Here is a 26771-nt window from a genome sequence, read left to right on the forward strand (position 1 = left end):
GATTTTTAAGGTTTTTGGGGGCAAAACCAAGGGGAGGGGTAGAAGGCGGGGGAGTGGCTCTCGCCGTACATTAATTTTTGTCAAATCACGCAGTAGCGTGCCCCAATGTGCTTTGTACCTTAAATACATATCTGTGATTTTATTTCCAGTTACTTAAATGGTTTTATTTACATTAATTCAAATTAACATCAAATACAAGTAAATAGATCAATATACGGGAACGATGTTCATTGAAAACAACGGTTAGTGAAAGCTTAACAAGCAGATGTAAGATTGTCTCTGACGTGATAATATATGTAATTGACCAAAGATGTATCGGACAAAAAGTTCTCCATGACAGAATTCTTCGAAATTGAAAAGCAAAATCTCGCTTGACTAATTTCCCACTGTGCCCCCCCTCCCCCTTCGGTGAACTAACCATACGGAAAATAATATATAGACCTATTCAATAAATAGCGGAATTGTATATTCTTCAGTAGCGAGATCAAGTCAGATTCTTTAGTACTGTTCATTGCTTTTTGGTGAGATCTTTTTAGCTGCTAGTGTTTCATAGTACGGCATACACTCTTCTACCACAGCAGCCACCTCAGGGGGAAGCTCTTCTAAATCGAACGCAGTGAATGCGTGAGGATTGTTCTTCTTGGCTCTTGGTTTAAACCCAGTGCTTTTCAAAGCGTCTTCGTGCCACCCTGCCCAGACGTCCCATTCAGGCACAGGACCCGGTTCCCACGATGTCATGGTCTCTTCATACTCCAAACCAACTGCTTCACAATAACTCTGTAAAATTCCGTTGGGATAATCCAAGAGATCGTCAGCGTCTACGACGACGGGATTGCCGTGAATATTTCTGTCGACAAATTCATACAACTCGAGCATTTGACGAAAGCCCGCCTCTGCGGGGTCAAAGTAATCCCATCCTGTGAGTTTCGGGTTAGTGGAGGCTCTGTACAAGGAATAGACAGCTTTAAGAGGGTGACGAATGAGGAATGAATGTTGAAAGTTCTTGAAACCTTCTTCTGCAAAAATGTCCATTTTATTTTCCACGCAGTAGGCCATTTCCTTGGAGAAGACGAAATCTCTGCCATCGTACTCCTTTTGTAGCATTTTGCTGATCGATCGGTAGGTCGCTTGTTGTTTTGTTTCTTGAGCGGCATATCTGGCACTTTGCTTTTCTGGACCGAAGTAGAACGCTTGTGAGTACGGCTCGTGAAAGATTTTTGAGTTCTTTAGATTCATAATCGATCTCTCAAACGCTGTTGAGACGCACCGTGGGGCTGTCCAGAGGAGGATGCGATTTTTTGACATCTTGTAATCTGTCCGCCTTTCTAAAGACCGTATTATTTTGTATCTAAAAGTTTTCCTTATTTTAAATCAGACTTATTGTTCGTTGACTTCGTGTTGTGCCCTTACTGGCCGCAGAGTGAAGTCAGTCCAAATGATAGTGTGGAATGATCTTTAGCGCGGTTTTATATCCTGACCTGCTGCTCGTATTATATCGAAGGCGTGAACTGTAGTCCCACGCATTGCCGTCAGTTCAATATTAGGTAAAAAAAAAAATAACAACAGGTGCAACCCTGTGTAACAATCTCTCCTTTTAAAAGGCAATCGAATACTAAAACAAAAGAAAGAAAATACGCGGAACAATTCTAGCGGCTGAATCAAAGTGTAATGCTAAGAATCGATTCACATACGCTTTCAGCTCATTATTTGAGCGGCAAAAATCAATGTGTTCACTTAAATGATTAATGAGAAATCCAAAATTATTTTTGCCATTTAGAAGAAATACTTGTTTTGTGAATTGTGGCGAGTAAAATTAGTTCTAGTGGGTGTTATCGAGTCTTGCGGTACCCGGCCATCTGTTTACCCTATTTCTTTCTTTATGTAATTTTTCAATTGTATTTCCTATTTCATAGTTGTGTTATTTCTTAAATTGACAGCACTATAACCTTTTAAGAGCTTTTAAGTTTTGTTGTGCTATATCACAGTTTATCACAACTAAATTGTATATAGGTAATTCGGCCTCTGGCTGTCATTTATTTCTACAAAGTATCCATTCATATGTCTATTTGACAAGGCCAGTTTTTCGAAAGTTCCGGTGATCATCAGTCCTGGAAACATGATTCTGGCTGACCATGTCTGAGATTCTAGTTCGAGGTATCGATATTTTAATACTCACACGACCATTCCTCAAATTAAGAATCAAAGCTTCGGACCCCTTAAGTGCATGACCCTGGCAACGATCAACGATTTTAATTCAGAATTTCACTAAATGCAACTTTGTCGGAAATCACCCACGTGAAAAGCATTATTCTACAAGCAAATGTTGACGAAGAGCGTCCTTTTGAACGCAGTTTTGAGATAATCCAACCGTGTGAAATCATCGGGTGAGTGAGTGCCACTCACGTAATGGAGTATTAAGTGATGATAACGGGATCGAATAAACAATACGAATCTTTATCAAGTTTTTCACAGAAACGGTTTACGTAATAAGTGTCAGTGATAACATCTGAATCAGTATGCGGTGGCAGTTATCGGTTACCTTGAAATAAATTAATGCAGAATTTGGGAAAACCCTAGTTATCTGTCCTTTACAAAATCAGAGTTCACAGTACAGGGAATGCTAATAAATTGAACTGTTCTACTAACAGCTTTCTTCTGACACATCACTTGAGCTCTCTACAACGAGAAGCAAATCTCGATATCAAAATTATCAACAAAACCAGTCAGTAATCTACAGTTATGACGCCACAATGCTGGTATCTCCTGTACGCACCTGTCCGCCGCGATAGCTATAGTCTGTTGGCATATCTCACTTGGTGAAAATGTTCCAAAGAGTACTCACAGTTGTTTTACAGGAGAAACATCAAAAACGGAAGCATGTTTTTGCATTTATCCAGTATTCTGTCACAATCTTTCCGCCTTTCGTGTCGTTTGAAAGGTATTGCGACAGTTAGTAGAAAAGATTCACTGGGCAGTGTAACTTATAGTGAGCCTCGGCTTTGTATACATAACGGTCGATTCCACTAAAAAATCGTAGCGAACCTGAGTTACGTGAATTTTTTTAAGCTTGATTTTTGAGATTTTTGGGGGCAAAACCAAGGGGAGAGATAGGAGGCGGGGGAGTGGCTCTCGCCGTACATTAATTTTTGTCAAATCCCACAGTAGCGTGCCCCAATGTGCTTTGTACCTTAAATACATATCTTTGATTTTATTTCCAATTACATATCAAACTCGTGGGGTACCAATAGTCTTAACATGAATATAGTGACCACGCCCATTTCAACGTCCCACTCAAATCGAGTGTAATTTTCGAATATTTTACCATCGTGCGGATTCTCTACGGAAAAAAGCACTCAATGCATCTCTGAAATATTAAACTATAATATTGTGGCTTTCTATTTCGCTAATTTTCTAACTTGAAGGTAAAGTTTTTGCCTCGTCATTTTTACCTTTTCTCCGAGCGGTTGCGTGAAATTAACAAGGCGTTTTTGATCAAAACACAACCGAGCGAAGGGTCTCGGGCGATATCTCTTTTGCGCAGGCGCACATTAAAAATGTACCGCCAGAATCAAAAAGAGGAACAAATTTCCTTTGTTTTGATATGTAAAGTGTCGAACAAAAAGCAGATTTACCCTCGTCAAATGACGTTTCAAAACAGCTTTATCTTCCTCCTTTTGATTTTTCCTGTTTTGTAAGCGTGAAAGTAGTAGGAGAGGGATCGGGAAACTCAGAAAGCGCTTCGGGAATTAATCTGCCATCGTTTACTTACGAGATAAAAAGTAAGATTTGTGGAGTTCGTCGTAGTATGAAGTCTAGATAAATGCCTTTTTTAAGCTTGTTTGCTGGATATTTCGTAAACTTCCCCGATTAATTTTTCGTTTCAGCTTACTAATCTATACTATTTCAAAGCAGTGTAAAGACGAAGACGGAGAAAACCACGATTCTGTCCTTTCAACAATCGTAAACAAAGTGTTTGAACAATCAGGTATACGAGTTGTAATGGTTATAGCGGGTTTCGCCCATAACGAGTTTCGCACATATCGTTTCGCCCAGAACGAGAATGGTTTCGCCCAGAACAATAAAGGTTTCGCCCATAAGTAAAACTTCTACACTCTCACTCGGAAAACGTCAACCTTATAAACGTTTGTATGCACAGAATGAAAAAAAGTGACTTGACCTGAGATCATGAAATTTTGAAACGAACAAGTTACTGTTGAAACGAACAAGTCAATTATAGCTTTCACTGTGGAGCGGGGATTGTTAAGGTAATTCGCGCACGAAATACTGCAGAGACGTCCGTTTGTCGTAAAAGCATTGCTATGATTTTTTTGCATCACTTTTCTTCTCGAGAATTAAATTAAACGCTTTTGAAAACACTTGCGCGTGGAACATATCATCGTTGCAAATCTTTTGTACACGGAAGATAAGTTCCGCACGCCAGCTTATGAATACATGTGAATACGGTTTCGTGAATACTAAAACAAAGGAATCGAGAGTTAAAGATTGTATTTCTGACATAGGTAACGGCAACATATAATTGGAAAAGAGATAGAAACTAGTCAAGTTCATGAGTGCGCGCGCGTGGAATAGCTTTACTACTCCGACGAAGCGTGCGGTACGAAAGCTTTAACTTAAAGGAAATTACCGTCTTGCACAAAAAATCTCAATCAAACCTTATCAATAGAATTTGAAAAGCTTACTCTTGCAAAAATATCTCACCTGTTCGCTTATCAATAGATTTTCACTCTTGCAAAAAAAATCTCACCTTTTCACTAGTCAATAGAACTTGAAAAGAACCGTTGTTTACTCTGGCCAAAAAAATCTCACCTTTTCACTTGTCAATAGGATTTGAAAAGAAAACTGAAGTTTACTTGGCACGCTATTGTTTCCAAAGTGAAATCAAATGTAATTTGAATACCAATAGTAATTGTGTTGTTTATGAATAGACGCGCGGTCCTAATTACAATTTGTTAACAAGTTTTATAAGATGTTGTTGTCCGCCTTTCTCAGTTGAAATGCCGACTAACAATAAAAAAAATCCGCCCCTTATTCCAGTATAAAAGGGGTTAATACCGATCACGAGTCATTCGATCATAGATCGCCATACAAACCCGCCATACGAAAATTCTCGTGTCTCGTCCAAAAAAATGTGTTCAAACGACTGTTGTATAACTTGCAAACAACCTGTACGACCCAGACAAGAAGGTCAGGCCCCGCGCTACGTCCGCCATTACGAAAGTCGTGTATGAACATTGTATGAACAGAAAACAAAAGCCCGGTTACCGGGCTCATCTAAAGCATATGTCTGAAGAGGCCCTTAGCCTGGATAATCACTGACTGTCAGTCTGGGCGAATCGAATTTATGCCTGGGCGAAACCATTCTCGTTATGGGCGAAACGCTTCTTGGGCGAAACTCGTTATGGGCGAAACCCGCGGATACCGTTGTAATAATCACTAGCCGCATATCAGAAGTCTTCAGAAAGAAAATATTCTGTCTTCAGAAAGCTGTCAAGAAAGCTAGTGATCGTGGCGGAAGGCAATTAAATGCACTTCTTAGCAATTTGGAAACGGGCTCTTGGTATCGATTTAAGGTGTATTACAACGAGGTTGATGTGCATCAGCTTAAAGATGAGAATAGCCAGTTAAGGGGAGAAAAAAGAAAATTAGAAGAATCGTTGGTACAGGAGAAGGCAAAGCGATTGCGAGTGGATGAAAAAGCCCGAGAAGCTCTCGAGAAAGTTGAGAAGAAAGGGGCCTTCTACAAGAATTTATTAAATTGGCCAAAAAAGTGATTAAAAATGAGAAAAAAGTTAGAGGCCCAGCTAAGAAGAAGTTGAATGACTATTCTAAACTGAAGGAGGAGTGCTACATTCTCTTTTCTTGGGCCGTACAATTTTGTTGAAACCAAAATTGAAGTCCTCAGCACTGAGACTAATCAATATGAAACTTTCAATCTTGTTGGAGAGGGAGAGCTGCCATTTATAGAGTCTAACCCAAAGGCCCTTAATAATGATGACATTGATGACATAAATATGTGGCTCTACCTCAAAGATAAATTCAATATTTCAAATGAGGCCTGGCATGAAATTGCCATTAAGGCTAATGGTCTCCCAATACATATTCCATCAAGAAGCAAATTAATGAGCTAAACAGTAAATGGAACTTGAAACAAAGGATTTGCAGAAAGCTTGCAAGAGCACATTACTCAGCTTCAGAAGAATGGAGAAATCAATGATGGAGAAACTATTAAGATCAAGCTTAGTGGTGATGGTACAAATATTGGAAAGCGGCTTACAGTTGTCAACTTCACTTTTACTATTCTCAATGAAAAGGATGTGGCAATGGGTGAGAAGGGAAAATTATGTACTTGCTGTTATAAAAACTACAGAGACATATGATAATCTGAGAGACAACCTAGCAGACCTTCAAATGGAAATGTCAAACTTAAAGGAGATAAGTGCAAATAATTGCACCTATAAAATTGAATACTTTTTTGGAAGAGATTTGAAATTTTAGCACTGGTATGTGGTTTAGGCAGGGCAAATGAGGATTATGCTTGTGTGTGGTGGGACACAAGCAAAACATGGTCAGTTAATGACCCCATATCTGGTGCTAGAACTGTTGCCAAAATAGCAAGGTTTTCCACTGGAAAGAAATTCAACTGTAAGGCACAACCAATATTTGATTTTATACCTATGGACCATGTCATCATAGTTACATTACATCTTTTTCTGAGGATTTCAGATGTTTTGATTGACTTGTTCATAAGAGAGCTGAGAAGAAGTGATGCTATTGAGAAAAAAAAAACCTTCTCTGATGGATTCCAAGAGATAAATATAAACACATAACATGTTATGAAGAATTTATCAAAAATATTGGAATCACTTTTAATTTTAGAATCAACAAAGAGAACAAAAAGCTGGAATATAGAGATCTTACTAGACCAGAAAAGTTGAAACTCTTTCAGAATATAAACATTCCTATGCTTCTCCCTCGTTGCAGTCAAAACAAAGACATACAACTGATCTGGGCTAAATTTATGGACATGATTGGTGATTTAAAGCTAGATTTTACATCTGAAGAGGGTATTCTTGAACTGCAAAGAAATATCAAATCATGGTATACGCACTTTCTCAAAGTTTACCAAGCAAAAGATGTCACTCCCTACATGCATGCACAATGTTGTCATGTTCCTGAGTTCCTGTCACTTTATCAGAACATAGCATATTACACACAGCAAGGCTTGGAAAAATACAATGATAGAGCTTCTAAAGATTTCTTCAGATCCACAAATCACAAAGGGATTGATGCCCTCAAACAACTGTTTCTGAAGAAAAACAGGATTCAGTTCCTGGAGGCAGCAGGCTATGAAAGGGTTAAGATCACCTACAAATGCAATAACTGTTCAAACAAAGGCCACAACATCAAGACACGCACATCATGCAAAAATTGTCCAGCTTCAACTTGCTGTGCACATCTGGTGAAGGAAGGTGGCAAATGGATTCCCAGATGCCAGCTTCAATATTAACCAGAGTTAGTTTAGTTTTAGTTAGTTTTGTTAGTTTTATGTTATAAAATATGTCATTTAGTTCTTGAGGAAGGATTTCCTGACCCTGATCTTCCTTTAGTTTGGTCACAATGTTAGTCAGGATCAAACATTTAATACTTCTGGTACCCTTAAAATATCACCTTTAATTTTATTTGCCAAAATAGGCCATTTTACAGTTTATTCAGTAACCCGACCTATGAATTAACTAGCCTGTATTTACACAAGAAAAGTAAAGGGGTTTGTATCAAAACAAGGTCACCAGCAACCTTGCTTCCAGCCATAAGCCAGGTAACTCAGTCACAACTGTAAAATAATATTGGAACTTTTGATTGTGAATCTAAAGTATTTGGCAAAGATACTATATAGTGTTTAAACAATGGATTGTTATTTCATCTGTTGGCATGGTAGTTGTTCCTGTTACCATCACCTCTCACAAACTGAAATGTAATAAAGTTGCTGTTTTCAACTTCTGTTCTAGCATATTGTTCCCCGATGAGCTTGTATTCAATAATTGGACTTCTTTGTCCCAGCCAATACTTAATAGTTCCTGGAATTACATACGCAAAATCTCCACCTAGATTTAAAATTCTTTCATCCCACTTAAGCCCCCAGATTAAGCCGTTAACTAACGGCGTAAAATCTTACAGTATATAATTTACCGACTGGAAGAAATTACGCCGTTAGTTACTGGCGTAAAATCTTCAAGATTTTACGCCAGTAACTAACGGCGTAATTTCTTCCAGTCAGTGATATATATAATGTAAATTTAACGCCAGTAATATAATTTAATTATATATTAGTTTATTAGAATTAATCTACCGACTGGGTTAGTGGCGTAAAATCTTACGGTATATAGACTGTGTTAGTCGAATATTACGCCGTTATATATATTCCCCAAGACCTTCCATGAAAACATCTTGGTCAACATTAAGGTCTATGTTCATATCAGGGTCCTCTCGCCGTCCAGACCAAAGCTTTTTCTTTATTTCACAAGCAAGTGATGGAATGAACAGCTTTTCGCTACGACAAACGGAAAATATCTAGATCCTCCATCGGCCCCGAAAGTCTCCATTCATCAAAGCATGTGCTATAGCCAACGTAATGAATTTTCAACCTCTTGTTGATTTTTTCAACCTCCCTGGTCTCAATATCATACAATTTTTTATCTTTCTTCCGTGGATTCGCCTTTCTAACGGGGGTGTATTTTAAATATTCATTGCAAAATCGCTTCGCTTTCTTTATTTCCCTCTTTGGCCTGTGCGCCATTTTCAAGATTCGCAACGGAGAGCATGCGCATTACGTGGGGTTAGTGGTCGCGTATACCTGGAAACGAGAAAAACAAATGTTCGTCGCGCTGGGGAAAGAGTTTGATATATTAAGTGCTTTTATTTACATTAATTCAAATTAACATCAAATACAAGCAGATAGATCAATATACGGGAACGATGTTCATTGAAAACAGTGGTTAGTGAAAGCTTAACAATCAGAGCCCAGTTGTTCAAAGGCCGATTAGCTCTAACCCAGGGTTAAATTTTAATCCAGCTTTCTTTATTTCTTTGTTCAAAAGTCTTTTGGGGAAAGTTTTCACTATTCTTTTTAGAACATCCAATGATCAAATTGCAAGCAAAAAGATTTGAACTGAATTTTCTCTTAAAGTTTTCAGACCTGAAATCAAATTTCACACTAACCCTGGGTTACCTTAACCCAGCTTTGAACAACCAGGGCCTGATGTATTCTACGTCAAACTGTCGAGTAAGATTGTCTCCGACGTGATAATATATGTAATTGACCAAAGATGTATTGGACAAAAAGTTCTCCATCATAGAATTCTTCGACATTGAAAAGCAAAATCTCGCTAGATTTATTTTCCACTGCCCCCCCCCCCCCCCCTCTTCGGTGAACTAACCATATGGAAAATAATATATAGACCTATTTGATAAATAGCAGAATTGTATATTACTTATATTCTTCAGTAGGGAGATCAAGTCAGATTCTTTAGTACTGTTCATTGTTTTTTGGTGAGATCTTTTTAGCTGCTAGTGTTTCATAGTACGGCATACACTCTTCTACCACAACAGCCACCTCAGGGGGAAGCTCTTCTAAATCGAACGCAGTGAATGCGTGAGGCATATTCTTCTTGGCTCTTGGTTTAAACCCAGTGCTTTTCAAAGCGTCTTCGTGCCACCCCGCCCAGAGGTCCCATTCAGACACAGGACCCGGTTCCCACGATGTCATGGTCTCTTCATACTCCAAACCAACTGCTTCACAATAACTCTGTAAAATTCCGTTGGGATAATCCAAGAGATCGTCAGCGTCTACGACGACGGGATTGCCGTGAATATTTCTGTCGACAAATTCATACAACTCGAGCATTTGACGAAAGCCCGCCTCTGCAGGGTCAAAGTAATCCCATCCTGTGAGTTTCGGGTTAGTGGAGGCTCTGTACAAGGAATAGACAGCTTTAAGAGGGTGACGAATGAGGAATGAATGCTGAAAGTTCTTGAAACCTTCTTCTGCGAAAATGTCCATTTTATTTTCCACGCAGTAGGCCATTTCCTTGGAGAAGACGAAATCTCTGTCATCGTACTCCTTTTGCAGCATTTTGCTGATCGATCGGTAGGTCGCTTGTTGTTTTGTTTCTTGAGCGGCATATCTGGCACTCTGCTTTTCTGGACCGAAGTAGAACGCTTGTGAGTACGGCTCGTGAAAGATTTTTGAGTTCTTTAGATTCATAATCGATCTCTCAAACGCTGTTGAGACGCACCGTGGGGCTGTCCAGAGGAGGATGCGATTTTTTGACATCTTGTAATCCGTCCGCCTTTCTAAAGACCGTATTATTTTGTATCTAAAAGTTTTCCTTATTTTAAATCAGACTAATCGTTCGTTGACTACGTGCTGTGTCCTTACTTGCCGCAGAGTGAAGTCAGTTCAAATGATAGCGTGGAATGATTTTTAGCGCGGTTTTATGTCTTGTTTTTGGTGTCTAGTGCTTTAGCACGAAGACACCTATGGAAGAGTGCAAAAAATTTCGAAAAATACTTCATATACCACAAATTACGAGGTCATATTAGTAAGGCCACATTAAAGTATACATTTTGTGATGGTCGACATGAATAGGAAAGAAAATGTTAACCAAAAAAATGTGTAAACAAATCGATTTATAATCGCGGGGAGTCGGAAACGAAAAAACTACGACGAATCCCATTCAAGAAAAAAACAGAGCGAGGAATAGTCGAGACCAATTAATGGAATTTGGAAACGAGAAGAAAACAACAAGTCGATGAAAAGGTGATGTTTTCTTTCGACGTTGTGCGTAGTCAAACCCACGCGTGGATGGTGAAGTAGGTAAGTGAAGCGGTCTTTTGTGGAGTCTTTATAATGAATTTCCTCAAAGTTTGTTTCTCATTATGCCACAGTTTTCGAATCACGGTTCAATGTGAACGAGTGAAAGGCTTAACAAGATACTTTCAGGTGATCCATCAAGGTAGCTGGCGCCAACAAGATGTTGACCACGCTTTCATGAATGCAATTATTGAGCCCCGTTTGGGGAGTATTGAGCCCCGTTTGGGGATTATTGAGCCCCGTTTGGGGATAATCGAGCCCCTTATGGGGAGAGTTGAGGCCCATTTGGGAATTATTAAGTCCCTTTTGGGGAAAATTGAGCTCTGTTTTGGGACTGTAGAGCCCGTAAAAGGATTGAAGAAACTGTATTTTGAAAATGGATCGCTCAGAGCTAGAAAATCTGCTGTCGTTAAACTGAGAATGCCTTTGAGTAATGAACCGTCGGAGAAAACTGTGGCTTATTTTTATAGACAAAATAATTTTAAAAGTAGTAGTGCTTTTGGGAATGTAAGCGTCCACTCAACAAAATCGACGGATTTGGGTATCTTGTTTTCGTTATCTTTGTTTTCGTTTTCTTTACAAAGGAGCGATACTTGCAGGCATTCCAAAAGAGCTAAAACAATTAAACGACGTAGAGACCGAGAGCCGTCCAGAATATCGATGAACAAGGTTTTCAAGACCGCGAAGATAATAAAAACTAGAAGCAAATTTAAGGTTTCTATAAGGAAATATATTCCTAAATCTTCTTGGTTGTACAGCTTTGCTACTGACTTTAAGTTCTGCTATGTCAGATATCTGAACAGATGTGAGGGATTTTTCACTAAGTTTGTAAAATTAAACAAACTGACTGCAAAGAAAAGCAAACTTGGAACTCATGCCCGTTCATTTAACCACAAAAAAATAGCATCAAGTACTCATAGTAGAAGATTCTGTGTGTCAAGAATGAAGCTTTTGACTTCAGGTGATGTTGGATTAAATCCAGGTCCTCTTCAAGGTGTCAACACTCAAACTACATTGTCATTAGGCTCCACCATGTTGTTAAATTTTCGATTACATCGGCTGGGACTGAGACCCCTTGATGTGGGTGGTGCAGGTGATTGTTTCTTTAGAACTGTTTCTCATCAGTTGTATGGTGATCCAAGTCACCACTTGCAAATCAGACAAGATGGTATTAATTATCTCCGGTCAAACCCAGAAAATTTCATTGAAAGCAATACCCACAGTTCATGGGATGACTATTTGGTTAATATGTCTCTGCAAGGTTCATGGTGTGATGCAATCATTGTTCAAGCAGTTGCTGAGTCACAAAACTTGAGAATTCATATTGTAGAATCCAATGAAAATTTTTCTGATACAACTTTAATTGAACCAGCGCATTTATTGCAACAACCTCCTACAACAATTTATTTAGTTCATGTAAATAAAGAACATTATGTATCAACAGTACCATATATGTGTAGCTCTAGTTCACTAGAAAGTCAGCATATTGATATTTTAAACAAAATCGAACAAAAAGTTGTCTCTGAAGAATCACATAATGCCAGCCTAAAAAGGGAAAAAAGCATGTACATGAGAGAATATAGGAAAAAGAAAAAGGCCAGTGAAAGTAGGAAGCAGATATCTAAAATCAATGAAGTAAGCGCCAAAAGGAATCACAATCCTTACCTGAGGGAATATGTGAAAAAAAGGAGAACTGATGAAGGTAGGATGCAAAAATCAAACAACAGGAATAGCAGTGTTCTGTCTGGAATAGATGACCAAACCTATACCACTAAGAAAAACCAAAAAAAAACAATGTCACTGTGTGGTAGCAAACCAGAATAGAGAATGTCACATTAGAGTAGCAACAACTGCCGCAAAAAGTAGTAATGATGGAGACCTAAATGAGAATCATCACATTTCAAAATTTCATGAAATAGTGTTGCAAGGTCCATTATACATCTGTAGCTGTTGTGACCAGCTATGGTATAAACACAGTGTTTCTTCAGCCAATACATTAAAGAAATCAAATCCTGCAGCTGGGGAAAAATACCTTATTAATAAAGTAAGTGTCAAACATGAAGAGTTGCTTTGCAGAACATGCTACAAATACTTAATAAAGAATAAAGTTCCTCCTACTGCTATTTTAAATGGAATGCAATATCCAAAAAAACCAGATTTTTTTTACTTGAATGAACTTGAATGTAGACTTCTTGCACCAAGACTTGCATTTCAAAAATTAATGCAAGCTCCAAGGGGAAGGCAATTCAAAATTCTTGGAAATGTAGTTAATGTAGTGGCAGAAGTATCCAATACTGTTAATGTGTTACCAAGGTTACCCAGTGATACTAGTACAATTAAAGTAAATTTAAAGAGAAAATTACAATACAAAAGTTCAGCAACGTCTTTCAATGTAAGACCGCATAAAGTTATTCAAGCAGCTAACTGGCTCATCAATAACAGTAGCCTGTATAGACAAGAAGGAATAACAGTTAATCAGGTCTGGGAAGTAGAATATAGAGACAACTGTTTGGTAGATGAAAGAAATATTGAAAATGAACGCAAAGGACTACAAAATATTGTTAACAGTTGTGTTAATACTTCAAGTAATACTAATTGTGATGAAGTTGTAGAGACCGAAGATCAGTGGAGTGAAGATGAAATAGAAATACCTGCTGGAGTTACTGACACCATGTTGACAAACACAAATTTTGTTGACAAACACAAATTTTGTTGAGGACAATGAGAGTCATCATATTTTAAATGTTGCGCCAGGTGAAGGGAATAAACCTTTAAGCATATTCAGAGATCAATATTCTGAAGAATTGGCATATCCTAGCATATTTCTTGGACAAAAATGACCAGAAAATAAAGAGAGATTAGTTAGCGTGCATTACAGTGACATTGGTAAATCTGAATTGAGGCGGTCAGATAGAAGAGCGGCTATGCTGAAAATACTATTAGGAAATTCCCAAGTTGCTCTTAGAAAGTGCAAAGGGAATAGCAGAACTTTAAATGCAGCACAACATAAACAAGAAGGAGCAATAGAGAAATTGATTCATCATGATGATGGATTTCAGTTTCTTAGAGCATTAAGAGGTTCCCCACCATATTTTGAAAAAGCAAAGAAAGACTTGTTTGCCATGATAAGACAATTAGGACCAGCCTCGTTATTTTGTAGTTTCTCTTCAGCAGAAACTCAGTGGATTCATTTGCTCAGAATACTTGGAGAGTTGGTTGACCACAAACAGTACACTGATACTCATCTGGAAAATATGAACTGGGATGAAAAATGTAGGTTAATTCAAAGTGACCCAGTATCATGTGCTAGACATTTTGATTATCAGATCAGTCAATTTCTCACTAACTTCCTCTTGAATAAGTGCCAACCTCTAGGAAGGATATCTGACTGGTTCTATTGAGTAGAATTTCAACAACGAGGTTCACCTCATATCCATATGCTTATATGGTTAGATTGCAAATACTAGCATGCTAATCACTTAAGAATTACAAACCACTAGACTCTAGTAGACTTAACACTTTGAGATGCAAACTTCATGCACTTAAACTAATATTTCTAGATGAGATATCTATGGTAGGAAATACCATGTTTAATGTACAAATAAACAATAGATTAAAAGATATTAAAGGCAACAAAGAGGCATTTGGGGGTGTTAGTGTTATTGCACTGGGTGATTTATTCCAGCTAGAACCAGGTATGGATAGATATGTGTTTAAATACATGAAAGACTCAGAGTATGGAGCTCTTGCTCCCAACCTCTGGAAAGAACTTTTTACCATGTTTGAATTACAAGAAATCATGAGGCAGAGAGAAAGTAAACAATTCGCTGAAATTCTTAACAGATTAAGAGAAGGTAATCACACTACAGATGACATTGCCAAACTTAAAGAGAGGTGCATTTCAGAAAATTGTAGAGACTACCCAACTGATATTCCCCATTTGTTTATACAGAATTCTAAAGTAGATGAGTGGAACAATAGAGTCCATATGGCAGCTACTGGTGATAAATACACCATTAGAGCTTTAGACAGTGTTATAGGTGCAAACTCTCCAGAACTCAGAAGTGAGATATTAAACCAAATACCACTAGATCCTAGAAAAACCAAGCAGTTAGCCTCAAACCTTCAACTTGCTGAGGGTGAGAGAACAGAGATAGCATTAAATGTAAGAACTGATGATGGTATTACAAATGGGGCAAGTAATATTATCAAAAAGACTACATTATATGACAAAAGTAGACCATCTGGTATAATTTGGGTACAGTTTGACCATGTTGATGTTGGAGAAAAAACTAGACATGATAACAAGCAATTGTATTTGCAAGGAATTGAACCTACATGGACTCCTATCAAACCTATCATTGCACAATTTGCAGTAGGAAGAAACAGAACAGCCCAAGTTGTAAGAAAGCAGTTTCCATTAAGACCTGCAGCAGCCAAAACCATACATAGATCACGAGGTGACACAGAAACTAGAATAGCTGTTAACTTTAACACCAAAAGAGCAATACCTCATGTGCATTATGTAGGACTCAGCAGAGTAACAACAATTGATGGACTTTACATAACTGACCTTTCTGAAAGTAAAATAGCTGTTAATCATGATGTTAAAGTTCACATGCAGCAGTTACGCACAGATCGCCATACCAAACTTTCTAATACTCCGATCTATGAATTAGACCCAAATACTTTTAAAATTTGCTTCCTTAATTTAAGATCTCTGCATAAACATATTGAAGACATACGTAGTGAACTAAACTATTCAAATATGGATATCAATATATTCTCAGAAACAAGACTGTACCATTTAGATAGCAATGCCAGCTATGCCATACGTGGGTATACTATATTTTGAAATGACATTGAATCTGCAATACTCACTACAAGGCCCTTTGGTGGAACAGCTGTATACACTAAAATCCCCTTTAAGCCTGGATATCCGCTGGCCAAAAACACCAATGGAGTAGAAATAACCATTATCAAAGTTGTTGCCATTCCCCATGTTAATATCATAGGTGTGTACAGGTCACCGAAAGTGTCAGTCCGACAAATGTGTCTAGCATTGACCCAAATTCTCAATAGTTGCTGTTCTTATTTTAATGTTTTTCATGGGGATTTTAATGTTAATTACTTAATTCAAAAAGAGAAAGTTCCCCTCAATAACTTGTTTATAATAGAGAACAATTACAGACAATTGGTATCATCCTATACCAATGATAATAGAACAACTATTGACCATATATATACCAATTTGCCTGAATCACAAGTGACTGTACACATTCTGGAAACATATTTCACTGATCATACAGCAATGTGTGCATTGATTAAAACTTGATGTTGTTAAAAATTGAATACACACGTAACTACATCTAAGATGTTTGAGAATGCCATAAAGTACCAATAGAATTCAATGTAGGAAGATTAATTCAGAAATTCACTTGACATCCATCATCATAATTTATGCATGTATTGATAAGATGTTCCAATTTTTCAGATCACAAGCCAGTGTTTTTGCATAAATTGAAGGATAGAAACTTGAAAATAGGCACACATGTGAAGTCAGTTAGTTAACTGTCAAGTAACGGATCTAAAAATACTAATTTTCCTCAATGAAATTCCTCAATAAGATAACCTAAAACTATAATGCAATTCTGAAGGTTGTTTTGTTTTTTGGCAACCTTCTTACACTTTTTTCCATCAAAGAATAAACATAGGGATAGAGGTAAGCTTGCAATTTTTTTCAATTTTATTTGGTTTCCCCTTTCTCTCAATAGTAGCAAACAATTTCCTAGCCAGTGTATATAATAACAACTAAATATACTTATTTCTCTGTTTAAATCTAAGTACCTTCTCCTCATTTTAAGTCTTAGTGTCAATACCAGTAATTTCATGTATTATCCCATCTTTCCCTTACAGCCTGTTCCTGAAAAATGGAGGATGAACTTACTGGCTATCTTCATAACATTTCTCCTCTAAAGAAAGGTTCTAAAACCACATGATTTGATATGCAAATTCAAACAGAAGCAGAAGTTGTTAGAGAGGTATGCTTCTCAGCAGCAAAACACAATGACTTCAAAAAGTACAGTGAACAGAAAAGCCCCATCAAAATCAAGAAATTCAACATCGATGCAACAGGAGATACAAAGAGTGTACTGATGAGCCCTAGAATCCAAGTGGAACCACTGCCTGAACTCAACTTTGAACCAATCACAATCCCAACAACTGTCAGCATACCATCCATTACCTCTGATAATCCTGGACAGCTGGTTGATGTCAAAGCCAATCTCCTTTACTTGTCAGGAGAGAAAAAGGCTAATACCATGAATGGCCCTAAGAGTAAGGTGGAAGCAACTCTAAGAGATCCATTTGGTTCTATCAGGATAACTCTCTGGGAACAGTATACTAATCAGGTACAAGAAGGGAAAACTTATGCCTTCAAGAACCTGAAAGTAAGAAAGAATGGTGACTGGCACGAATTAACAACAGCAAGAGATGGATCTACAACTATCACAGAAGTTGAGCCTTTCAAAGAAACATTGGCCACCCCAACAGACATCCCAGAATCATTTATTTCTAAATCAACTGCTAAAATACTAGAAATTGCTCAGTTTTCAGTGTACCACTCCTGTCAGGTGTGCAAGAAAAAGCTTCATTATGAAAACACCAACATTCTGAAGTGCGGTAATTGTGGCCTTAAACAAAAGTTAGCAAAGTGTAGCAAAAATATCTACCTGCAAGTAGTAGTGAAGATCGATGATAACACCAATCTTACACTTACAATTTTTGATCAAACAAAAAACCTACTGATTGCAATAGGAAATAAAGATATGCCCCAAACAGAAGATAACATTACTGAAGTTTTCCTTGATCTACCTCTAGTGGAAATCACTTACAACAAGAAGACTAAAATTGTCACTGATGTTGTGCCAAAGGCTAAATTTTTGTTCTTGAACTGTAAGCTAAGTTCACAAGTTATGTTCAAGTTCATTTAATTAGTAGAAGGGACCCATGTTACTTCCAGTTACACAATATTGAAATGTTCCAGTTAGCTTTTCCTTTGTTAATTTATTCAGAGAATATTGAAAAACGAACACTTGATGTAATTAATCATTATGATGATACTGAATGACATCGTTACCTTTCGACTGTATTATTTCCTTGTTTTCTCATGGACAGCAATATGTCTAGTATTGTGTATATTGTACCATGCATTTTTATTTTTCATGTGAACAGAGCTAACTGAAAGGTCTGTGTCACAAGTTTGTGTTGAATGCAATTACATCCGTTCCAATTACACAGTATCGAGTTCTTCCAGTTTCGTTGCTTAATTCACACTGAACTAAAGTTTTGATGGAACAGGTATTTTCCATTTCTCCAAGTAAGCCCTTCACTTAGCCCATGACATGTAGTTATTGGTACTTTGTAATCCATAAGAGTACAGGCTAGATATATGTTTCCTTTAAAGATTGGCAGTTTCTGGTTAAACAAATGTTACGTTTTACATTCGTCGTTTGTTAGCAGTGTTCTTTGCTTATGTACTTTCTTACAATTGCAATGGACTAATATGTTACAAAACCCCACAGTGAGAATCAATTCAGCCCAAACCTTTGGCAACAATACATTATATCACCAGTGGTCCTAAAAGACACGTGCCAGGTCGCTTAAAGGGAATATTCTTTTGCGCATGATGTTGTACAACATGTAGAGCTAAAAAAGCCTTGCAAATTCCTTTAAATTTGTCGGTTTGCAATCCTTTTTTCTTTTTAAGATGGCTCGCGTCGATCATTGATCCGTGTGGGAATGTGAAAATTATCGTAGACATCCCGAAAGGTAAAAAATTTTAACGAAAACCTTTGTTCGCAATTCATGGTTCGTGCAGAGGTCCCTAATAAGTTGTTACACATTCTGTTCCTCCAAAAGTTACTAGTAGAAGGGAAAAGACAAATCGAATGCACAGTAGAAACAAGGATTAATTAAATACAGTAGGTAATCAAAATTACAAATTAGAATCAAGTAATCGGTGTGAAATCATGTTGAATTATACGGATGAAAAGGGCGAAGTTGCGATTGAAGGTTACGGATAATAATTGAAGATTGTTGCTGAATTTGTGTGGTCTCAACTGAAAAAAAAAGTACAGCAGTACATAAACTAAGAAAGTACCCTGGGAAATGCAACACATACCTAACTAACAATGAGACGATTATAAAGAGAACTAAGTGCGAGAAATAAACCAATGTAGTCAATACAGACCGAAAGGGAAATATCGTAAATGTAAAATAAAGGAAGACTTACTTTGGTCTAGCTCCTAACGATAGCAGATGAACATTGAAAGTAACAGCAGCAACTAATGGCGATGAAACATGAGATACAATATCTGATACATGTGCTCAAAAGAAAGTGATTAAAATGGCAAACTTATTAACTAATAATCATTAACTAATGAGGGATTAATTGTTAAAAAGAAACCAGAACAGAAGACAAGAGAAAAGTACACGAACTACGCGCTTCGAAACTAACACTCACGAGAATACAAACCCTATAATATTTTCTCTTGACCAAAAGCTATTGATAAAATTCAAGGAAAATAAGCAAGAGATATCTCTTTATTCCAAAAAGTCTTAGATAGACCGTTCAAAAACGAAAAAACCAAGGAATTTCTTGAACTTACAAGACCTGGGCGATATATGCACCATCGTTGTTTACATAAGTTCACGGCCATAGCGTTGTGTTAAAGATTCTGGAAGTTGAATAATTTAAAGACAAAATCTTCGATTTAATACTACCTTAAAAACATATGACCACTTAAAAAAATAAAATTATCAGTCCAAAAAATAGTCAAATATCGCAGAGTCTCACTTGAAGTTAGGAAGTTCTGTTTTCATTTTCGGGCCTTTCCCTACGCTTTTGAGAATTGCATTTTTTGTTACCCCAAAACTAATTCCGTCGCTTTTACGCTCAAATTTAAACTATTCCTAGAATATGTAGTTTCCATTTAAGCTCCAAAACGTCTGCTATGATTGGGATAGATCGAAAGAGGTAACAACTGTATGCCACAAAAAAATTTGAAGTACATGCAAGCAACTAGCTCGCACTAGACACATGTATGCCTTTGCATACCTATTTTTTAGTTGTGTTTTCTCTTAAATAGACAGCATTAACCTTTTAAGAGCTTTTAAGTTGTGTTGTGCTGTATCACAGTTTATCGCAACTATTTATAACATAGCTAGTAAATTTGTCTTATCAAATTCAATTGTGCGAGCGTGTTTCATATTCCTTTGTAAAATAATTCAAATAGTACGCGCGCTCTGATAAGCTGGAAACCACGACGCGAAGCGAAGTGGTTTCCTACGCTTATCTCGTGTTCTCCTAACCTCCCGCGTGTTTACATCAGGCTATGTAAACACGGAAACCATTTTACATTTCTTCAATTGTGCACGCTCATGACGTCCGCAAACAAATCCTTCGAGAAAAAGATTTTCCATCGGGTTGAAAATGTTTATAAAACAATTGGGTCATACGTCAGCTGTGCGTTCATTGAGATATGAAGCACTTGGGAAGTTTGGAGAGCACTCGAGAAGCTAGAGTTGCTTTCGGTTACGCCTCGAGCAACTCTTACGCATCTTTCGTGCTCTCCAAACTTCCTGCTTCATATCTCGATGAACGCACGCTGACATATGAACCAATTGTTAAATTGTATATATGTAATTCAGCCTCTAGCTGTCATTTATTTCTAGAAAGTATCCATTCATATGTCTATTTGACAAGGCCATTTTTTCGAAAGTTCCGGTGATTATCAGTTCTGGAAACATAATTCTGGCTGGCCACGTCTGAGATTCTAGTTCGAGGTATCGATATTTTTAAGGAATAGTCGTGTGAGTTCCAAAGACTACTCACAGTTGTTTAACAGGAGAAACGTCAAAAACGGAAGCATGTTTTTGCATTTATCCAGTATTCTGTCACAATCTTTCCGCTTTTCGTGTCGTTTGGATAGGTATTGCGACAGTTAATAGAAAAGATTCGTTAAATGCATTCCATGAATTACTAGGCAGTGTAACTTATGGTGAGCCATGACGGTCGATTCCACTAAAAAATCACTTCGTGGCTTTCTTAAACTTTTTCCTACCCCCTGCCCCCCCTCTTCGGTGAACTAACCATATGGAAAATAATATATAGACCTATTTGATAAATAGCAGAATTGTATATTACTTATATTCTTCAGTAGGGAGATCAAGTCAGATTCTTTAGCATTGTTCATTGCTTTTTGGTGAGATCTTTTTAGCTGCTAGTGTTTCATAGTACGGCATACACTCTTCTACCACAACAGCCACCTCAGGGGGAAGCTCTTCTAAATCGAACGCAGTGAATGCGTGAGGCATATTCTTCTTGGCTCTTGGTTTAAACCCAGTGCTTTTCAAAAAGTCTTCGTGCCACCCCGCCCAGAGGTCCCATTCAGACACAGGACCCGGTTCCCACGATGTCATGGTCTCTTCATACTCCAAACCAACTGCTTCACAATAACTCTGTAAAATTCCGTTGGGATAATCCAAGAGATCGTCAGCGTCTACGACGACGGGATTGCCGTGAATATTTCTGTCGACAAATTCATATAACTCGAGCATTTGACGAAAGCCAGCCTCTGCAGGGTCAAAGTAATCCCATCCTGTGAGTTTCGGGTTAGTGGAGGCTCTGTACAAGGAATAGACAGCTTTAAGAGGGTGACGAATGAGGAATGAATGTTGAAAGTTCTTGAAACCTTCTTCTGCGAAAATGTCCATTTTATTTTCCACGCAGTAGGCCATTTCCTTGGAGAAGACGAAATCTCTGCCATCGTACTCCTTTTGCAGCATTTTGCTGATCGATCGGTAGGTCGCTTGTTGTTTTGTTTCTTGAGCGGCATATCTGGCACTTTGCTTTTCTGGACCGAAGTAGAACGCTTGTGAGTACAGCTCGTGAAAGATTTTTGAGTTCTTTAGATTCATAATCGATCTCTCAAACGCTGTTGAGACGCACCGTGGGGCTGTCCAGAGGAGGATGCGATTTTTTGACATCTTGTAATCCGTCCGCCTTTCTAAAGACCGTATTATGTTGTATCTAAAAGTTTTCCTTATTTTAAATCAGACTAATTGTTCGTTGACTACGTGCTGTGTCCTTACTTGCCGCAGAGTGAAGTCAGTTCAAATGATAGCGTGGAATGATTTTTAGCGCGGTTTTATGTCTTGTTTTTTAGTTGTGTTTTCTCTTAAATCGACAGCATTAACCTTTTAAGAGCTTTTAAGTTGTGTTGTGCTGTATCACAGTTTATCGCAACTATTTATAACATAGCTAGTAAATTTGTCTTATCAAATTCAATTGTGCGAGCGTGTTTCATATTCCTCTATAAAATAATTCAAATAGTACGTGCGCTCTGATAAGCTGGAAACCACGACGCGAAGCGAAGTGGTTTCCTACGCTTATCTCGTGTTCTCCTAACCTCCCGCGTGTTTACATCAGGCTATGTAAACACGGAAACCATTTTACATTTCTTCAATTGTGCACGCTCATGACGTCCGCAAACAAATCCTTCGAGAAAAAGATTTTCCATCGGGTTGAAAATGTTATAAAACAATTGGGTCATACGTCAGCTGTGCGTTCATTGAGATATGAAGCACTTGGGAAGTTTGGAGAGCACTCGAGAAGCTAGAGTTGCTTTCGGTTACGCCTCGAGCAACTCTTACGCATCTTTCGTGCTCTCCAAACTTCCTGCTTCATATCTCGATGAACGCACGCTGACATATGAACCAATTGTTAAATTGTATATATATAATTCAGCCTCTGGCTGTCATTTATTTCTACAAAGTATCCATTTATATGTCTATTTGACAAGGCCATTTTTTCGAAAGTTCCGGTGATTATCAGTTCTGGAAACATGATTCTGGCTGGCCACGTCTGAGATTCTAGTTCGAGGTATCGATATTTTTAAGGAATAGACGTGTGAGTTCCAAAGACTACTCACAGTTGTTTTACAGGAGAAACGTCAAAAACGGAAGCATGTTTTTGCATTTATCCAGTATTCTGTCACAATCTTTCCGCTTTTCGTGTCGTTTGGATAGGTATTGCGACAGTTAGTAGAAAAGATTCGTTAAATGCATTCCATGAATTACTAGGCAGTGTAACTTATGGTGAGCCATGACGGTCAATTCCACTAAAAAATCACTTCGTGGCTTTCTTAAACTTTTTCCTACTTCAACGTCAGTGTTACCAAACCAATTAACTGATGAAATCGAGAACAAAAAAATTCCTCGTCAAATGTTCATAATGTCTTGAAGGATTTTACGGTAAAGGAACAGAAGTCGCACAATCATAGTGTCCTTGGGAATCAAAGACTCCCCTAGTTGAAAGATGAATCGTGTCCAGGTGATATTCACCAAAGCTGAAGTCCTCAAATGACTGAAAAAGAGGAATATTAAGAATATCAGAACTACATCAAAAAAGCGGAAGGTCAAAACAATTAAAAGACTTCAAAGAGTTTCGTATTTCGGTGGCTTCCACTTTCCATAACGGCAGCTGGGTGTTATGAGCGTCAAGGAGAGACTGGTAACAAATCAGCGAGACAACTCTTGATCAATAAGCAATAACCTAAAAGACAGCAGTTTGATCAAGGCGGAGAGGGACTATGGAACTAAATAGTCATACATGTATCTTTTTTGTTAAACATAACTATCGAAAATTAGAGAGCAATTGATGCCTTACTCTAATGACTTTTCTTGCGTCAAATGATATTCTCTTTTTAAATCTTGGTGCCGCATCGCCTCTGCCGCTTTTGGTCGAAGTTTCTGCTCCATAGGCATCATCACGAAGTTTTGAATTCATTACAGTGGCATGTAACTTGACACGGTCGTATTCGCGTTTCATCAAACCGGCAGACACGAACGTATCGACCAACGCGTTAGCCAACAGCTGGAGCCTTGTTAAGTAGAGCAAAAGAGAGAAAAGGAAAAAAAACGTTAGCTGGAAAACTCCAATGGCGAGAGCCCAAAAAATCTTTTCATTTTCAGCGGTTCATTTTTGAGCTCTTCTATTTTGAGAAATTTCTTACTACAGTGGACATTAAGAAGTTGATTTTGGGTCAAACATACCTAAATAAAACTCATTGAATCTTAAGACAACTGTAATTTTTTTGGTTAATAAGATATTCAACAAATACCAAGGCAAAATTGAGATTGATATTGGTGTTAGCAAAGGACCAGAGCACAAAGTTAACTTTCAAAGCTGAAAATAATTAATGATCCACTTTTTCACGTTTACCACTGGCTGACAGCACATACATAAGTTAATCGGAATCTCAAAGAACAGCAAGATTGTACACCAATAGTATGGAAAATTAGGAAAAGTTTTTATAAAAATCCTATCAAAGTAGAGTCTGGGGATTAGTTTTCATGAGATTAAATATTGTGTAAGTAAGGTTTGCTGATCCTTTTATTTACCTGTCAGAGTTGTCTTTTACAAGCACTTTTGCATACAAGACATTTACTTCAGAAGGATCATCATTCATACACTCCACACCTTTGAGTTCAACCACTACCGGCTTGTTGTGAAGCCACTTGCTACAGACAACAACAAATAGTTTATACTACATTAGATTCAAAAGTATCTCCGGCTTAAAACTTTAATTTTAAATCTTCATGTGCACATTGTTTAAATTCATCAAGAATACAATTGATTAAGGTACTAAGACTGATCTTAACATTACAACAATACTGCTGATTTAAATGAATTTTTCCCAACAACTTTCATTTGCAGTTCATTTTTTTTTAAACAAGTTGGTTTGTACCTACACTTAGGATGACAGCCGACAATAGACAACAAGGAGCCACCAATCAGAACATTTGAAGACTTTTTTGTTTCATTCAAGAGATGGACCACACTTTCTATCAGTTTACCAGTGTAATAACCCTTGCAGAATGATGAGAGAACATGAGAAATGTTTGATAATTACTTAACAAGGTCTTGGTAGCACTGTGTCAAGATGTCTGTTGCATTTTTCTACAAATAAAGTAAAATATATTGTAATATAACTAAAAATATAGGAATTAAATCATATTTTCAGAAGGAACATTAAAGTATGGTTTAAATCCTGGATCCAATTTTGAAGTAGTGTTAGTAATACTAACAAAAATGTAGAGGAAATGTACTAATAGAATATTCAGTTATCTGAATAAAACATGATTCCAACATGAAGCGAAGATAATAAGATAAAGACAAATGTACTAGCTATGGTCCATTGGTTTTATCCATCCTAATCATCGCATTTTACTACATCCTAACCAAGAGAGGTTATCAAAATGTTAAATTCAAAGGTTAAAAATCCTTACCACTTCTTTGACACTCAGTAAGGTCAGCATGCCAACAGTTAAATGAATCTTAGTTGGCAGCTGAAAGATGTTGGCATCAATCCCTCTACACTGCAAAGTACAACATCATTCATAATTATTTTCTGGCATTAGTAAACATCCCTTTGTGACAGTTGTTGATCATCAAAGGATTTGTTTCTTTGTAGAGTCAGTCGGATTTTCAAAAATATCTTCCACCAGAATCAAAGACAACTGAATAATTTACAGTTTCATCAACACTACCACCAGTTATTTAGTGAGCTAGAAGATGATTACCTCAAAACAATCTTTGAGCACTTTAACTTTAAATTCATCCATTTTCTGTTCCAAGTCACTGTTGTACAAAGGAAAACACAAAAAATGGGTGAAAGGAATCTTCTGCCTGGAAGATTCAGCAATCACCTCTATCCTGCTTCTTGCTCCCACCACACCACTCCTATTGGGACCAGTTATCACTACAAAGAGACAAAAGAAAAAAAACAGAATTAAATAAAAACAAGATTCTAATCATAAAACAGCAGTTATAAACTTATCAGTTGTTAATGACAACAGATCTTCCCCATTATTCACTTGACCCTTTAGCTCTTACAAGTAATCAATGTGCAACTTCTCTGTACAATATCAATACATTATGCAGCAAACAGGTAATGAGAATACTCAAACTTATCTGGTAGAAGTTATTTTCTTGATCTATCACCAAACTCTCCTAACTAATTTACAAGGAAACGTGTAGCAACTAAAGGGGAAGATTACCAATCTGATCATGGGAGTTTAGGGGTTAACCTTGGTTGGGGGAAGTCAAGGACAACCGCAAAGTCATGATACAGAAAATTTCCCACTTCTTGTCTATTGAAGAGTTTCATTTCTTATACTAGAAGAATCAAATTGTGATGCAATGGCTACGTACTGACAGCATTGTTTATAAGGTCTATTTGGAGCTCACCAATATCTCCCTCCTCTCCCTGTCTTGGAACCATTATTTGTGTGTTAGTTTCTTTTTCGATTTTCTTCTTTGTTTCAGCCCTCCTTCCAAGGATAAATTTAAATAAAGAGCTTGGTATTTCCACAGATAACCTGTATCCCTGCTCTGTCCTCTCAACAGATTCACTCACATCGCAAGCTTCGTCATCTTCCCAATCCACCCGTTCTGAGAGACCTTAAGAATCGTAAGAGCAAGAGATCAAGACAATGAAAATCAAGTGAAAAATTATGGAAGAACAAGCTTAAAAATGAAGCTTCTAATAACATTTTATTTAACTGGTTCAATTTTCGTACTTGCATGTTGCTTTGGAACACGGTCCGAATGATGTTCGATTTTCTGCTCAAACGGCATTTTTCGGTAGCATCGTCCTCCAATATATATGAGCGTTGGTTTCATCACATCCATTTCTCTCAGGTAAGCAGAAGATCAACGTCGTCCGCAGTTTATCAATGCACGAATAAGTACGTTCATGTTCAATCTAAAGAAACACTTTTTCATCGCCATTTTAAATTTGTACCTAAGAGGACT

General features: G+C 37.5%; 6 protein-coding genes, 1 long non-coding RNA gene and 1 pseudogene across 7 annotated transcripts; 3 read left to right on the top strand and 5 right to left on the bottom strand.

Annotated features, from left to right (window-relative positions):
- Nucleotides 1–124: 124 nt before the first annotated feature.
- LOC113676275 (uncharacterized) lies at nucleotides 125–3032 on the bottom strand. The gene has a single exon (XM_089209831.1). It carries the CDS (start codon nucleotides 1303–1305, stop codon nucleotides 499–501), a length of 807 nt encoding a protein of 268 aa, XP_089065957.1. The 5' UTR covers nucleotides 1306–3032; the 3' UTR covers nucleotides 125–498.
- A 5883-nt stretch (nucleotides 3033–8915) lies between these two features.
- On the bottom strand, nucleotides 8916–10580 carry LOC149044608 (uncharacterized). Its single transcript, XM_089209833.1, has one exon. It carries the CDS (start codon nucleotides 10349–10351, stop codon nucleotides 9545–9547), a length of 807 nt encoding a protein of 268 aa, XP_089065959.1. The 5' UTR covers nucleotides 10352–10580; the 3' UTR covers nucleotides 8916–9544.
- A 193-nt stretch (nucleotides 10581–10773) lies between these two features.
- LOC149044609 (uncharacterized) lies at nucleotides 10774–18395 on the top strand. The gene is made up of 2 exons (XM_089209830.1): nucleotides 10774–10894; nucleotides 16808–18395. Exon 2 carries the CDS (start codon nucleotides 16897–16899, stop codon nucleotides 17881–17883), a length of 987 nt encoding a protein of 328 aa, XP_089065956.1. The 5' UTR covers nucleotides 10774–10894; nucleotides 16808–16896; the 3' UTR covers nucleotides 17884–18395.
- Nucleotides 10797–12571, top strand: LOC149044610 (uncharacterized; the record flags this gene model as incomplete). The annotated part of the gene is made up of 1 exon (XM_089210883.1): nucleotides 10797–12571. A coding segment is annotated over exon 1 (1644 nt), but the record flags the coding sequence as incomplete, so codon positions are not given.
- Nucleotides 12229–19585, bottom strand: LOC149044611 (uncharacterized). Its single transcript, XR_016188036.1, has 5 exons — nucleotides 19561–19585; nucleotides 19185–19266; nucleotides 15403–15468; nucleotides 12557–12662; nucleotides 12229–12436 (listed from the first exon to the last, which is right to left on the bottom strand). It is a non-coding gene; the product is annotated as an uncharacterized LOC149044611 (long non-coding RNA).
- Nucleotides 12674–14433, top strand: LOC149044612 (uncharacterized; annotated as a pseudogene).
- Nucleotides 19586–21073: 1488 nt separating the features above from the next.
- Nucleotides 21074–22465, bottom strand: LOC149044613 (uncharacterized). The gene has a single exon (XM_089209832.1). It carries the CDS (start codon nucleotides 21938–21940, stop codon nucleotides 21134–21136), a length of 807 nt encoding a protein of 268 aa, XP_089065958.1. The 5' UTR covers nucleotides 21941–22465; the 3' UTR covers nucleotides 21074–21133.
- Nucleotides 22466–22686: 221 nt separating this feature from the next.
- On the bottom strand, nucleotides 22687–26771 carry LOC113680407 (activating signal cointegrator 1 complex subunit 1). The gene is made up of 8 exons (XM_027197441.2): nucleotides 26537–26771; nucleotides 26205–26417; nucleotides 25538–25716; nucleotides 25244–25333; nucleotides 24868–24914; nucleotides 24356–24475; nucleotides 23622–23835; nucleotides 22687–23318 (listed from the first exon to the last, which is right to left on the bottom strand). Exons 1-8 carry the CDS (start codon nucleotides 26646–26648, stop codon nucleotides 23202–23204), a joined length of 1092 nt encoding a protein of 363 aa, XP_027053242.2. The 5' UTR covers nucleotides 26649–26771; the 3' UTR covers nucleotides 22687–23201.

This window comes from Pocillopora damicornis, chromosome 6, assembly GCF_964200805.1.
Source record: "Pocillopora damicornis chromosome 6, jaPocDami1.2, whole genome shotgun sequence".
Taxonomy (NCBI): Eukaryota; Metazoa; Cnidaria; class Anthozoa; order Scleractinia; family Pocilloporidae; genus Pocillopora; species Pocillopora damicornis.